General features: G+C 44.1%; 2 protein-coding genes across 2 annotated transcripts in view; one reads left to right on the top strand and one right to left on the bottom strand.

Annotated features, from left to right (window-relative positions):
* Positions 1–4,646, bottom strand: part of TTC9 (tetratricopeptide repeat domain 9) — a 32,624-nt gene extending 27,978 nt beyond the window's left edge. The window contains exon 1 of the mRNA XM_009006264.5: positions 4,020–4,646. Within this exon, the coding sequence (XP_009004512.1) occupies positions 4,020–4,425 (406 nt within the window). The 5' untranslated portion in view covers positions 4,426–4,646. The remainder of the gene's footprint in view (positions 1–4,019) is intronic.
* A 28-nt stretch (positions 4,647–4,674) lies between these two features.
* The window catches only part of MED6 (mediator complex subunit 6), a 62,482-nt gene continuing 51,016 nt past the window's right edge, over positions 4,675–16,140 (top strand). Inside the window, exon 1 of the mRNA XM_035260867.3 lies at positions 4,675–4,893. The gene's annotated coding sequence lies outside the window, so the exon portion shown is untranslated. The remainder of the gene's footprint in view (positions 4,894–16,140) is intronic.

Here is a 16,140-nt window from a genome sequence, read left to right as displayed (position 1 = left end):
CTTCTAGGCATTGTCACATCCCTATCCTGAGGTTTCAACTGGGATCAGTGGATATTAGCTACCCCTTTGGTAAGATAAACAAAAAATCTCCTAAACATAGCTGTAAGTAGATGGAAAAATGGAGGTAAAGTGAAATGGCAGTGGTTTATCCAAGGTCACAACGTATTCCAGGGACAGAGGAACAAGCTTCTAGTCTTCAGGTCCAATGCCATGGTTTGTTGATTTCCATCTCCGCTGCTGGCATTTGAGCCTCGAACATCATTTGAAGATACCAACAAAGTCACTGTGTGTTGTATCCCTTTGATCACACTTCAGCTAGGGCCCCCACAGCCCCACAGGAACAGATGTAGGGCTAAAGTCTCTGCCCTTCAAAGGGTTCAGCACAGAACATTCCAAGGCCCCAGGGGAGTCCTGTGTCTCCCTGTTCAATGTCAAGAAGAGTCCACCAACAGGCCAATACATGCTTCCTTTGTAGCCTCTGTAAAGATCAGATTCCTATGTCTCCCCAGGAAGGTCAGGGTATCTTTTCTAATCATTGTATCAGAATCATTGGAAAATTCTGAAGAAACAGAATGCTCCCTACCTCTTTCTTTGAATTTCTTGGAAAATAAGATATGCAAAAATCACATCCAGGGGCCCTGTACAACTGGCCAGATCCCTTAAAACCAAAAGGAAATCCCAGCCAGAAGAGACCACAACCTGGAGCACTTTGCAAATTGCCTGCACACCCTTCATATGTCCCTTCAAGTCATCCGAATAGGTTTTTAGATGGACATCTCTTAGCACATTCTAGCTGCCCCCTTGCTATTCTTTTGGAGGCTTCCATGTGAAATACAAGCATTCACTGAGCCTAGATTTATTCCAGAAGGCTCATAACCATCTCTTGTTTAGAGCAGCAATGCCCTTAGCAACACAGCTTAATTCTCCCTGGACTTCTGGGTTAGCAGTCCAAGTTCCTCCTAAACCCCAGTCCTCTCTCTCTATGCACAGCTTTGTGTAGAAGGAGGACAGACAGATCCTTGATTAAATATATTCAGACTGCCCCAGACCTGGAGCTTGATAGGCTACTCAGCTGGTGCTGCAGCCCTGGTGGAAGGGTCAGCTGCCATTCTTCCAGAATAAATCTCCAGTTGTTGGTCTCCTTCCTTTCAGCAGGCGCACAGGGGAGAAGATATCTCATGGGCTATGCTGCACTGTTTTGGCTCTAACAACACCACCAGTGATCATCTTTCCTTCCTTTCTAGACAATGAGAACTATAAATACCATGTAAAGTTTTTCTGCTGCCATTTAAAATAATCTTCATGAAACTATTTTTATGAAATGTAAAAATGCTTCTGATATAAATAAATGGGATTAAAAGCAGGATACCTGATTGTAGACACAGGAGGACCTCAGCTTCATAAACTCTTTACACTTATTCACAGAAAAAAATACAGGAAGGAAATACACCACAATGGGTTTCTAACTGGATTAGAGGTAACTGTGTATTTTCTTCTTTAAATGTTTAAGTATTTCACAAAAGAAAATACATATTATATGCATTGATTATTTTGTAATCTAACAAGAAAGGATACTTTCTTACTAGGTGGGACTTCTGAAATAGTCATCACTGATTATATACAAAGCCCTGAAAGAAACAAACACAAGGCTTCTGCTTCTCCTCAAAGTGACTTTTAAGTGGAACCATCCTCCTAGCTGAATTTTCTAGACAGGATACAGACTTTAGCTTTGACAAAACTGCTTTGCTTGTAATCTTTTTTTTTCTTGTGTGAAATTTGACATTCGCAAATAGCCCCATTAGAACCTTGAATCAAAGTACTCTACTCTATTTTTTTCTCCTGGTTACCAGGCCTGAGAACTCCCAAAGGAATTTCCAAAGTACAAGGCTTTGGAGCCCACCTGAAACTGGGCTCAAGGGAGACAGAAGCCCAATGGATGCTGACTTTGTGCATCAAAGTATGATGACAGGAACACTGCCTTTGATGAAGAATGGCTCTGGAGCCTTGAGCTTTTTCTCTGCAAAACTGATGATCATATTTCTTTTATATAGATTATAAAGATTTAAAGAGACAATGTGTGGAGGATGCCTAACATCGTAGACAATTAATTATTAACATAAGTGGTGGGCACTGGAGAAGGCAGCAGAGGGGAACATCTGCTATTGCTACTTTCCATTCTCTCACTGTTGAAGTTTTCCAGTGTGTGAGGTGAGGATGGGAGTGGCAGAGCTGTCTAGATTTCAGCCCCACCCTAACTGGGCTGGCCCTGACTAAGGACACATCTTTGATTTCACCATGGAAATGTAACCAGGTCTGGGGTGGAGGGCAGGCAGTGCTAGCCACTGGCTGGCAGCCCTAGAATGTCCATGGATAATACAGACTCCATTACCACTGCAAAATCACGGCACTAGCCATCCACAGTGCCTCTTCCTCCACTCCTGGCTGCTCTGCCCTTTATTCATGGGGCAGCAGCCAGTATGCCAAAGACTTATGGGAACTAAAGAACTCAAGCTGTATCTTATAATGGATTGAAAGAGTCCATTTTTGCTGTACAATTCTATCTGCTGCTATTACTGCTAGTATTGCTATTAGCACCACCATTCCTCCAACTGCTGCTACTACTACTCTATTAATCCTTTAAGTTTGTAAACTACTTTTGACAAAGTGCCTCTGTAACCTGGGCTTTTCCTGATCAAAGATGAAACTGGGCATGGCATTATGGGAAGATAGAGGTAGGCTAATACTAGGAACCTCAGAGGGAACAGAGAGATCTGTATTTAAGAATAGAGCAGAATTGCCAGTATTTATTTCACTCCCCACTGCCTGGGCCTCGGACACATTCACCATCCCTTGCCACGCCCAGTCACACTTCCAACCCTACCCTGCTCTAACTGTCCATACACAGTTTCAGCAACCTCACACATTAGGAACTAGGAGGAACTGCCCTTTATTTGATCGGAGAAGGTTGACCATGCCAAAATCTCACCAAATGGGACAAAAGAAGAGGAGAGAATGCTTTTCAAATTGCCTTTGCCAACCTCTCCCACCTTCTCACAGGAAGGCCTTGGCAAGAGCCAGACTCTTCTTTTTTTAGAGACTTTAAATTTTCCTGCGCCTAAATTAAAAATTTTTTAAATGCCTGATTTTGGCCCTTATCCCTAAAGTTGGATAAGGCATGTACTGGAATTCCTTACTGCTGGAATGTACACCTTCTTTGCCCAAGAGAAGGGCCCCCTTTTCCTTCACCCCTAGCAGCCAGCTGGCGTGGGGGCTGATGCTACACATAGCGAGAAAGGGGCAGGGAGGAGAGTGAGAATGCAGCATAGTTCAAGCCCAGCCATGAAGCAGGTTTCGTTTGAGACTATGGTCTTCACCTGGCAACCGGGAGCCCCAGCATAGCTCAGAGAGAAGAAAGTGGCATTCTGGAATCCATTTTGCTCAAGATGCTAAAGGCACGGTGTCTAACTCCCCTTTGCTACTGGAGCCAAAAAACTTGGGGAAGACCTTACCTACAGGGAGGCGGTTAGTTGGGGAAAAGGCGAGGCCAGTCCTTGGTGCCAGTGCTACCTGAGGAGAGTGGACAGGTGCATGGCCTCCCTTGGGACCCTCCCGCAGGAAAAAGCGGGGCTAGCAGTGGGTGCGGGGGCCCACCCTGGGCGCTGCTTCCGCATTTTGGACCCAGGTCCACTGGTGAGCAGTAGCAGCAGCAGCAGCCATCGCCAGGCCAGCTGGGTCCCCTTCTATCTATCCAGTCATTTCTAGGTGAGATTTACGATGTATGCAAGCGAAGGGACGAGAGATGACTATGGCCTTTGGAAGGTATAATCCTGAAAGTCACACTTTTTCCAAAGCGCCTCCCTCCCGGGTTCTCCTCCCCAGAGCAGCACAGTCACAGCAGGGGAATCTGCACCGCGGGCGCGCCGCAGTGGTCCACGGAGGGACCGGGCCGAAGGACCAGGGCCCGGGGACCGGGGACCATGGCGCGGGGGGCGGAGGGCAGAGGATGCGAGGCGGCTCACCTGCCAGGCTGTTGTAGCAGTCGATCTCGATGGCTTCCACCGCCTTGCTCTGCTCCTCCGAGAGACGGCCGGGCTTGGGGGCCCCGGCCGGCGAGGCCGTGCGCGAGTCGCGCTCCCGTTCCCCGGGGGGCGGCAGCAGCCCCTTCAGCTCCAGCAACGCCCGGTGGTATTTGCCGATGGCTTCACGGAATTTCTTGTCCTTGTAGCACTGCGCCCCTTGGCTTTTGAACTCGTGCGCTCGCCGGATGAGCTCGGCCGGCTCGGCCGCCGCCCCGACCTGGCCCCGCGCCGGGGCTCCACCGCCGCCTCCCGGGACGCTCAACGGCGGCGGTGGCCGCTGCCCCTCTCCGGCCGCGGGCGGGCTCGGGTTCCCCTTGGCCCCGGCCGCCAAAGCCTTCCTCTCCATTCGGCCGCCGCCCCGGCGCCTGGTGCGCGCCGCGATCTGCCCGCCGCCGCCGCGCCTCCCCGGATTTAAAAGCCGCGGGCGCCGGCCCCGCGCCTCGCAGGCTTGGTGGCGGCCGTGACACCCCGCGGCGGTCTGGCGCCCCGCACTCCCATTCTCCCCGCTGCTGCCAGAGGCTGCTCCCGCCGCCGCTGCCGCTGCCTGGGACGCCGGCCCCTCCCCCCACCTCCCCGCTCCGCGCCGCCCGCTCCCGCCCTCCTCCCTCCGCAACCTGCCGGCAGCGGGGCGTGTGCTCGTGGGCCCGGGGCTAGCGCTGCTGGGGACCGCGGCCCTGAGTAGGATTGAGGGGATGGTCGCTGACCCGGAAGAAGCTTGGCTTGCCCGAAGGAGAGGAGGATTAATGACAAAGACGGCCCAGCTCTTTCCCTTTCAATCCCGCTCTCCGAGGCGCGCCGAGTCTGAAAGGGAGGGGTAGGTGTAGGGGGGAGGGGAGAGTGTGTGTGTGTGTGTGTGTGTGTGTGTGTGTGTAGGGATGGGGGCGGCGGCGACGAAATGCGTGCAGAAATAGATTTCTTAAAAACTACAGGGAAAGGTGCGGCAGGGAACAAGGGGCGCAGGCGCAAGCCGGGGCTTCTAGTTCTTTGCAGTAAGATGTTAATATTTTTAAGGGGGCAGGGCCTCCTTTTTGTGGATCCAAGTTGTCGCTGAGGTGTGTCTCGGTGTGTGTGGCGGCCGAGGCGTCCAGAACGCGGCGTGCTGTACAGCGTGTGGGGCGCCGTATTCTGGGAGCCTGTGTGTGCGTACGCTGTGTGTGCGCAGCTGTGCAGAATGAATCACAGACATCAGAGATGGAGCACCTGTTACTGTGGGTCATCGGCTTGGCGTGTGTCCGGTCTAGTTTCCATTTACAGGACAGTTCTGTGCCCTTCCTCAGGAGGTCCCATTCCTTCCTTTATTCTTTCGGTCAGTTCTGAGTGTCAGCTGTTTGCTGGGGGTTTGCTAAGGCTAAGAGGCAAAGAGAGGCAAGTCATTCCCCTGCCCTCAAGAAACTCCCAGTCTACAGGCAAAGATACGCCACCCACCGGTGGAGTCGCTGGACCAGGTACATATGGTGCCTGTCACTGGGGAGGAACAAAAAGTCCTGTGCAGCCCGGAGGAGGGGAGGGAGAGGTCGCTTTTTGAGTAGTGGCAGATCAGGAGGCTTTATGGAGGAGATAGCATTTGAGGACCTTGAAGGTTGGGTAGGATTTGGTCTGTGGAAATAGAAGAAAGTGGGAGAGCCAGAGTGAGGAAATCTAGCATAAGTCTTGATGTTTGAAATCACAGGTGTGTTTAGGGCATTGAGGTTTGATTTTATGTCCTAATGAGAAGTAGTGGGAAATGATTGGGTTGGATTATGGAGGCTTTTGGACTAAGACTTTGGATTTGATTTTGTGGGCAATGGAGAAGCCTGACATATTTTTTAGTGCCCTCCCCTCTATGATGTTAAGGAAAAAATATTCTAGACCACAGGTTGTCAGAGTGCTGTTCCTAGACCTGCAGTGTCAGCATCACCTGGGAAACAGTTAGAAATGCAAATCCCAGGATCCTACTCCAGACCTACGAAATCAGAAACTCTGGGGTTGGGTCTCAGTTAACCAGTATATTGGTTCAGATACGCTGCTTTAAAACCTTGCTACTCAAAGTGTAGACCTCGGGCCACTATCAACAGCATCACAGGAGAATCTCTCAGAAATGCAGAATCTGCAAAATCCCACATCTACTGACCCAGAAGCTGCATTTTAACGAGCATACCAGGTGATTTGTTTACAGATTAAAGTGTGAGAAACACTGCTCTAGAGATTTTGGAAAATACAGTAAAGTATAAAGAATCCCCCAGTCTACACCCAATTGTAGTCTTTGTTAATATTTTGGTGGAATTCCTACCAGTTGTTTTCTAGGCATTTATATTTGTACAAGTGCTCTTTCAGCAAACATAAGTGGTATGGAACAATATACACAATTTATTTACTGCTTTTTTTTTGAGTTAGGGTATTTCTCTGTCGCCCAGGCTGGAGTGCAGTGGCATGATAATTGCTCACTGCAGCTTCAAACTCCTGGGCTAAAGGGATCTTCTCATCTCTCACCTTAGTCTCCTGAGCAGTTGTGACTATAGGTGTACACTATCATCCCTGGTTAATTATATTTAGCAGAAACACTGTCTTGCGATGTTCCCCAGGCTTGCTTCCCATGCTTTTTACTTTACATTATATGTAATTAATTATTCTTTTAAAGCCTCATTTTTGATAGCTGTACATTATTCCATTGTAAGTAGCCGGGTGCAGTGGCTCATGCCTGTAATCTCAGCACTTTGGGAGGCAGATGTGGGTGGATCACCTGAGACCAGGAGTTCAAGACCAGCCTAGCCAACATGGTGAAACCCCATCTCTACTAAAAAATACAAAAATCAGCTGGGCAAGGCAGTAGGTGCCTGTAATCTTGGCTACTTGGGAGGCTAAGCAGGAGAATCACTTGAACCTGGGAGACAGGTTGCAGTGAGCTGAGATCACTCTCACCTGGGCCACAGGGGGAGACTCCATCTCAAAAAAAAATTCCAAGGTCTATTACAGGATACTTAAGCATTCTTCTAGAGTCAGACAGATTTTGCTATTATAAACAATACTGAGATAAAAATAATAGATACCACTTATATTGTGCCAGACATTGGGTTAAGCACTTGACATATAATAATCCATTGAAATCTCATAATAAATTAGTAAAATCAGTATTATTGTTATCCCCATTTTAGATACCAAGTCACAGAGACTTGCTTGAGATTATACTGCTAACGAGTAGTGGAGCTGGGACTTAAACCCAAGAAATCTGGCTCCAGAATCTATGCTCTTAACTATCTTTATACTTAAATTTTTGTCCCATTCTTTCTTACAAAAAGTATTTCAAGTTTTAATAAAGTCTTGAAACACATTGTCAGCTTGCTTTTCAGAAACATTGTACTGACTTGTGCTCCCATCAGCAATATGCTGGTTTCACTGCCCCGTTGCCAGCATCAAGGGTGAGCTCTTAAAAAAAATTTTCTAATTTGATAAATTAAAAATGCACATAGAATTAACTTAGATGTCTCTATAAAGGTGAACATTTTTCACATATACACTTGTCATTTACAGAGAACTGAGGGCTTTTAGCTGGACATAATTTTAGCATGCTAAATTATATATTACATTTTGTATTTCTTTACTCTCCTAAATGCTTTGACATCTTTCATCTCATTTGATCCTCGCATTATCCCCAGAGCGGGTAGATGATTCTCCGCTCACACAGTGTGCTTGCAGTGGTATCTTACAAGTGAGACATCATATAAGTTCAGTGGTTAAGAGATTCTAGACTCAGACAAGTGTTAGCTGGAATTCTATCTTTACTATTTCCTGGGCAAGTTATTCAACTTCTGAAAACTTCAAATTTCCTCATTCATGAAAAGGGAATACTACTTACTTCATAGGGTTGTTGTGAAGCACATCATAAGTGCTCAACAGATGGCAACTTTAATTATTGCTCATTACATCCTGTCATTATTGGATTCCATAAGAATGTTGTGACAGAACTCCAGTTAATCCATAAATATTAGCCAACCGCAGGCCGTTTTTACTTTAAGGTATTGCATCAGGTAGAGCAAAGAGAAAAATTGGAGGCTGGGCGCTCTGAAGGTTTGTTGTTGCCAGTCCTTAAAATGACTTGGACAGGACAGGTTACAGGAGGTGAACATTGGATAAAGATCCAGGCCTGGGATTTGGCTCCTGTCAGAAATAAGACATGAATTGGGTCACATTGGTGACAACCATTTAAAGGTAAGAAATACTGACACGCCAAATTGCGTTTTATTTTCCCACTGTGTGCTGGCTTAATGGTGCAGTACTTCACTCTTAGATTTTGGGTTTGAGGGCAAGGCTGTGAGAAACATGTAAGCTATGCAGTACTACCCTGTGTATGAAGTAGAACGCAACACAAGAGCTAAGTAGTAGCTCCGATAAAGGCGGGCATGAATGAGGAAGGGAGGGAATATTAGGAGCGGTAGTGTAGAGTGAGAGGAGAATTACTATGCCCATCTGTCCCGCCCCACAGAGTTGTGAGTGTATGTCTCGAAGTGTTCTGTTTGCTTGTTGTTAGTATGCTTCTGTCTCTTTTTAAACCACTCATTGGTAAACGTGTTTTGGCTTCCCAGAAATGGTTTTCTCCCTTCAAATGGAATTAAATAAATGCCAACAAGAATTTCTTAAACATTTTTTCATTAACCATTGGCCATATGCAGAGCACTATTTTTGCAAGTGAGAAAAGACCCAAATGACAGAAAATTTGAGGATGAACTTAAGAGTCGGAAACTCACGGCTTCTCCACATGATCATAGCAGCATAGTTCACAATTGCAAAGACAGGGAAGCAACCTATGTGCCCATTGACTAATGAGTAGATAAATAAAATGTGATATAATATACACCATGGAATACTGCTAGGCCATTAAAAGAAATGAAATAATGTCTTTTGCAGCAACTTGGATGGAGCTGGGGGCCATTACTCTGAGTGACATAAGAGTGGAAAACCGAATGTTCTCATATATAAGTGGGAGCTAGGCTTTGAGTACGCAAAGGCATACAGAGTGGTATAATGGACTTTAGAGATTCAGAAGGGGGAGAGTGGGCAGGACCGAGGGATAAAAAATCTATACATTAGGTACAATGTACATTACTTGAGTGATGGGTGCACTAAAAATCTCAGAATTCACCGCTATGTAATTCATGTAACAAAAAATCACTTGTGCCCCAAAAGCTATTGAAATATAAAAAGACAAAAATATAAAAAAGAATATCAGTGCTTCTCAAACTTTAATGTATATATGAATTGCTTGGAGAGCTCATTAAAATGCAGTTTTCTGACTCTGTTAATTTAGGCTGGGGCCCAAGATTATGTTTCTAACAAGCTGTCAGGTGCTGCTGATATTGCTGGTCCGTGGCCCACATTTTGAGGAGCAAGTGTTTAGAGGGAAGGGAGGTTCAATATCTTCCCTTCTTTCCTAATATTCACCTTTTCCTGGAGAGGAGTAATTTCCAGATTGGCCAGATTCTAGGGAATGAGTTGATCTGTGTTTAACATGGACAGAGGTATGAATCTCCATTCAGCTTTCTCTTAATGCAGCAGGAATAGGTAAGCTGAATCAGGGCCTTCCCTTGGGATCTGGCCATGTTTTCTCTTCCTCAAATGCATAGCTAAGTGTACATTTTTTGTTTGCATCTTGTCTAATGTGGCAGGATGAAAAGTGAGTAGGTTTTAATATGTCATGGGGAGAGGAAGGCCCTTGTGAGCCTTTAGTACAGACTCTAACTTTGTTTTGTTTGTTTTTATTTGTTTGTTTATTGGAGACTGAGTCTTGCTCTGTTGCCCAGGTTGGAGTGCAGTGGCATGATCTTGGCTCACTACAACCTCTGCCTCTCCGGTTCAAGCAATTCTTATGCCTCAGCCTCCTGAGTAGCTGGGATTACAGATACATGCCACCATGCACAGCTAATTTTTGTACTTTTAGTAGAGACAGGGTTTCACTATGTTGGCCAGACTGGTCTCGATCTTCTGACCTCAATTGATCTGCCCACCTTGGCCTCCCAAAGTGCTGGGATTACAGGCACACCTGGCCTCTAACTTGGTTTTTAAAGGAGAGTTTTACATTAAGAAATTGGGCATTTATTCAGGTAACTGTAAAGTGGTGTTTTAATTTCTCATCTGTCAGTGGCACGAGCATATATGGATTCTTCATGAACCTCATGAAGAGAAAGATGACTGGGCCACACAGCAAGTTTCTAGTACTCATAGTACTTTGGCCCAATGTCATCAAAACCTGTGTCTTGTTTCCTAACAAGCTAGCCTTGAACACACACCATTGAATCCTGTGGATGCTCACACCACTAGCGGAATAGCTCATTACTGCTGAGATAATGCTGGAAGATTTCCTAGAGGAGTGTGTGGAATGGTTTTGAAGGAAAGACCTTTGCACGGTAAACGTTAGAAGGCCCAACGTTCCTTTACAGGCTTTAGGCATTGCCCAGGTCGGATCTTGTTTCTGCCTCTTGGAGTCCTTGACTCTTCTGCTACCCACTGGTCTTGGAAGACTGGAGCCGCCTTTCTCTCCACACTCACTCTGGAGCTTGCATACTTTCTAAACAGATGGCTTGTGCTGCTTTGTCTCTTCCTTCAGCTCAATTTCTTGAGCATATGTGAGACATGTATTTGAATATCTTTTGTACTAAGCTAAGCTCTTCAGGGTTTGGTCACATGACAACCAAATCAAAGCTATGTGGGGGATGTTTTTCTAATTGCACCAAATTTTACAATTTACCTGACAAAATTATAGCATTTTCATTATCAGATGTTATCCATATTCAAATCTTCAAATATCCCTCTGTGGGAAAGCAGGGAATTTTTGAGTTTTTCATGTCCAGATATAGCTAACGTGATATTCATATTTTCATTCATTTTACCTTCTGCTCACAACCCCAACCCAACAACAAATTTCTCTATGATTCCAGAGCTTGGTTCGCACTGACATTATTTAGAAAAATAAGGCCTTTCTACCTATCTGTACTGTCTCCTACCACCCAATCCATTTTCTAACTGCCTCATCTACAATATCAGTTGAAGCCCTCCTTGGGCCCGTGATATCATTTATTTGGATCAGCTACCAGCCTTCCTTAGGACACTCTTCTGTCCCCTATTCTATCATGGTGTCCTCTAGCTCTCTGCATTGTCCTGTCAACCCCCCACCAACTTGCTAATACCTATTCTGGTCTTGAGCCCATCATATTACTCTATCTTCCTACACCATAGTGATTGCTTTAAGGGAGGAGCACGAGGACCAAATAGAGACAAGCAGAGTTTTCTCTGAGATTTATATATAGACTTTGGAAGACAGAAATTCTTTTTTCTATTCTTTTATACTCACTAAAACATAGTTTATGGTTGGGTGTGGTGGTTCATGCCTATAATACCAGCACTTTGGGAGGCAAAAGCAGGCAGATCATGAGGTCAGGAGTTGGAGACCAGCCTGGGCAACACGTGAAACCCCATCTCTACTAAAAATACAACAATTAGCCGAGCACTGTGGAGGGTGCCTGTAATCTCAGCTACGCTGGAGGCTGAGGCAGGAGAATTGTTGAACCAAGGAGGCGGAGGTCACGGTGAGCTGAGTTGCTACTGCACTCTAGCCTGGGTGACAGAGCGAGACTCTGTCTCGAAACAAACATAGTTTATTAATTTATTCTTAACTTTATATTATGGACAAATTTAAACATATAAAAAAAGAGTAGCAGAATGAATCTTTAAGAACCCATCACCAAGCTTACACAGTTATCAACAACCAATATTTCTTGCTATATGCTCAGTTTTCCAGATGTGCTATTCATGTGTCTTTGTGCCTTCGTATTTACCATTTCCTATGTGTTTCATGTTTCTGTATTTCTCATTTGCTTGCTCTTAGAATATTAGGTCTTCCAGTCAAAGTCACCCAGATTTGGCAAAAGATCTGGCACAAATGTCACTTCCACTACGAAGTCCCACTGACTTTTATATATAAGATTGGTGTTCCTTCTGTTATGATCTGGTAGCTCCCTTTTCATGCTTTTATACTGCATTGAACTTATTTATTCAACATCCATTCAACACACTTCTAAACTTCTATTAAACTATTTCACTGTTTTAGGTGTTGGGGATCAATGAATAAAAAAGGCAAAATTGTCACCTTCGTAGAATGAGGGGAGACTGAAAATAAACATCATAAATAAGCAAATTACAAGGGCTGTTAGAACATGATAATTGTAGTGGAAAGAGTTTAAGTGAAATTGGGTGTGTGTCTCTGTCTTCACATTTTTAATAAGGAAAATAAGATAAGCCACACTCGTTACACTGCATAATGGTTATTTGCTTCCTTTTTTATCTCCACAACTAGACTGTAGCTATTTGAAATCAGGGGTTGTGTCTTATTCTTTTTGCAGCCAAGCGCCTATTATATATGTTAGCAGGTATTCTATAATCATCGTGGAATAAATGGAAAAAACAAGAGTACAAGACACCAACTCTAAATACTCTTGGTGTCAAGGAAGGGTTTTTTTGGTTTTGTTTTTGAGATGGGATTTCACCCTATTACCCCAGGCTGCAGTGCAGTGGTGCCATCACTGCAACTTTGCCTCCTGGGTTCAAGTGGTCCTCCACCTCAGCATCCTGAGTAGTTGTGATTACAGGCATGTGCCAGTATGCCTGGCTAATTTTTGTATGTTTAGTAGAGATGGCGTTTTGTCATGTTGGCCAGGCTGGTCTCAAAGTGACCTGCCTGCTTTGGCCTCCCAAAGTGCTGGGATTATAGGTGTGAGCCATTGTGCCTGGTCTTTTAAATTCGTTTTTTTTTTTTTTCTTTTTAAGGATAGTACAGGTACATGGGGAAAAATTCAAACAGTACTCTATATAATGGAATATATATTAAAAATACTATGTTTTCCTTCTCCCTGGGCTCTAGCCCTTCAAAATCCTTCCCAATGGCATCCACTGTTGCTTGTTTTTATGTACCACTCCAGAGTTAGAGCTATCTGTCTCTCTAGCTTTCAATGTAATACATCTTCGATTACAAGTATTATCTTGGAAATCATGATATTCCAGTATATAGAACTGCTACATTTAGAAACATAGCTGTATAATATGTGTATGAGCACATCAGAACGTTTTTCATCAGGCCTCAGTTAATGGGTATTTAAGTAGTAACAAAGATGTTTTGATGCACCACTTAACTAATGGAAAAGTTAGGTTGCAGTGTGAATCTGTTGCATCACATCTTCATATTTAACTAAGTCAGTAGCTTACCTGTCAGGGAGAAGGCTAGTCTCCACACCTCTGTGTATATCATTTAATTTCACCCCGTACCCATGGGGTTGTTATTATGAGGCTCAACTTAGAAGAAGCCTGAGGTTTTCAGAGGTTCTGTAATTTTGTCCAATGTCACACAGCTTGAAAACAGGTCTACCTGCCTCCATGCTTTTCGGCTTCCTTAGAATTTTTGGTATTCCTGCAATAAAGAGGATCTCTGCGGAATGCCTGATGGATGTTCCTGGATGATCTTTTTTTCTTTCCAATCCGAAGATGCTCCAACGCTATGCCACCCCCTGCTGTCCATTCCCTGTCTTTTTCTGTTGGCTTTATGTCCTAGGAGGTTGACCTCTGCACCAACTGGGCTCTTTGCCCTCTCACTGAGAGCTTTGGCAAAAGGGAGGCACCAACATGAGACTGGAGGATGAAAGAAGAGAGATTAACATTTTTTTTCCCACTTCCTCCCTGCCTTGGCACCAGAGTTTTGGCAGCGGTCAATTTGTATCACTATTATAACTGGGGGGAGGTGGGCTGCTTCCTCCTTGAGTCTACCTCTTAATGGATTCTGGTAACACAATTTCCCTCCCCTCCCCTCCCCTCCCCTCTCTTTCCTTCACTTTCCTTTCTTTCCCACTTTCTTTTTGTTTTCCTTTTTTTGCCTAAATGTCTTCCCTCTCTTGCTAGTCTCTGGATACTTCAACATTCTTTCTTGGTTTCTTTAACCATGCCCACACTTCTATAAATAGTCTTTGTGTTAAAAGTCTCTTCAGATGAACCATTCATTAGTTAGATTTTGTCTTCTGTCATAATCCTATTATAAATATATTTTAAGATACAATCCCTTGCAGGAGAATTTTAAAGAACTGATGCTGTAAGGTTCAATGAAATTAATCTCTAATGATAAATTTCAGGCTAATTAAGGGTAATTGGAACTTTTTGCTCTCAAATTCTATTTGCTTGGCAGCAGACTATTTGGCCAAGTGCTAAGATCAGCTCTGCTGTTGGTTGTATGTAGATTTTTTTGGTCATTGTCTTGTTCTTCATAATTATATGAATCTCTGACACTGCAACCTTGGGTTTCCGTTAGCAGGCATTTAACATTTTAGCGGCCTTTTTTGAATCCCCCAACCCCGCCAATCACACTACTTTTTTCCCTACAGAATTGCTAGAGAGATATATTAGTTATCTGTAGTTGTGTAACATATTACCCCAAAACTTAGCAGCTTAAAATATCATTTATTGTTTTCCAACAATCTCACAGTTCTTGTGGGAGTCTCTTAGTTGTGTAGTTCTGGCTACAGTTATTTTAAGATGTTGCAGTCCAGCTGTTGGCCAGGACTAACATTATCTGAAGCCTCCACTGGAAGAGATTCCAGCTCCAGGCTCAGTCACATAATTATTGGCAAGCCTCTGTTCCTTGCTGGCTGTTGGCTAAACATCTTGGCTTCTTGATGATCTTCTGCATCACAGGCCCTGAGTGTCCTCACAATATGGTACCCAGGTTCCCCCAGAAAAAGAGATCTAAGAGAGCCATAATCTTTTAAAACCAAGTCTTGGAAGTGACATGTCATCAGTTCTGCTGTAGTTGACCTTTGAAGAATTGGGGAGTGGGGTTAGGTGTGCTAACCCTGGTATAGTCAAAAATCCTTGTATAATGTTTGACTCCCCCAAAACTTAACTAAGAGACTACTGTTGACTGGAAGCTTTATGATAACACATAAACAGTTGATTAACACATATTCTGTGTTATATGTTTTATAGACTATATTCTTAAAGTAAGCTACAGAAAAGAGAATGTTATTAAGAAAATCGTTAAGGAAGAGAAAATATATTTACTATTCATTAAGTAGAAGTGGATTATCATAAGGCTTTCATCCTTACCATCTTCATACTGAGTAAGCTGAGGAGGAGGAAGATGAAGAGGTGCTGGTTTTGCCTTCTCAGGGGTGGCAGAGGAGGAAGTGGTGGAGGAGGTAGAAGGGAGTAGAGAGAGGCAGACACACATGGTGTCACTCTATGGAAATATATCATAATATTTATCTGACCTTTTTGCCTTTCTGTTTCTCTAAAAATGTTTCCCTGTGGCTCCAAATCCTTCTTCCATCGTTTGCTTTAGTTTCAGTGCCTATATCATGGAAGGGTCCATATGGTGGAAGAAGTCTAAGACAGTCTCGAATAATTGGAAATCTGCCAGATTTTCTATTGTCAATTCATCTTCTGGCCCTGCTGCTTCTACTGTGCCTTCTTCCTCATCATCTAGCACTGGTTCGGAGGCACTCAGCTCCGTCAGGTCATCTTTTATTAATTCCTCTGGTTTGGTATTAATAGCTCTTGGATTTCTCTGAGATCCATATCTTGAAACTCTTTATCCCTTGCCTTTTTTTTTTTTTTTTTTTTCATATTCACAGTCTCTTTTCATGATTTCCTTGATTGGCTCTGTTGTAAATCTCATGAAGTCATGCACAGCATCTGGACACAGTTTGCTCCAGCAGAAACTTATTGTTCCAGGCTTGGCAACTTTCACCACTTTTTCTGTAACACTGATGACATTTGCAATGGTGTAATTCTTCTAGACTCTTGACGTTCTCTCTATTGGGGGTTTCTTCCCCAGCATTAACAATCCTTTCCATAGGGTACCATGTTTAATAAGCTTTAAAGATCCTTATGACCTCCTTTTCTAGAGGCTGAATTAACAACATTGTGTGAGAGGGCAAGTAGGCCACTTCAACACCTTTAGTGTTGAACCCATAGGGTTCTGAGTGGCCAGGGGCATTGTCCAATATCAAAAGAACTTTAAAAGGCAGTCCATTACTGGCAAGGTCCTTTCTGA

Source organism: Callithrix jacchus, chromosome 8, assembly GCF_049354715.1.
Source record: "Callithrix jacchus isolate 240 chromosome 8, calJac240_pri, whole genome shotgun sequence".
Taxonomy (NCBI): Eukaryota; Metazoa; Chordata; class Mammalia; order Primates; family Cebidae; genus Callithrix; species Callithrix jacchus.
Note: the sequence above shows the minus strand (reverse complement) of the source record. Positions and strands in the feature narration are given on the sequence as shown.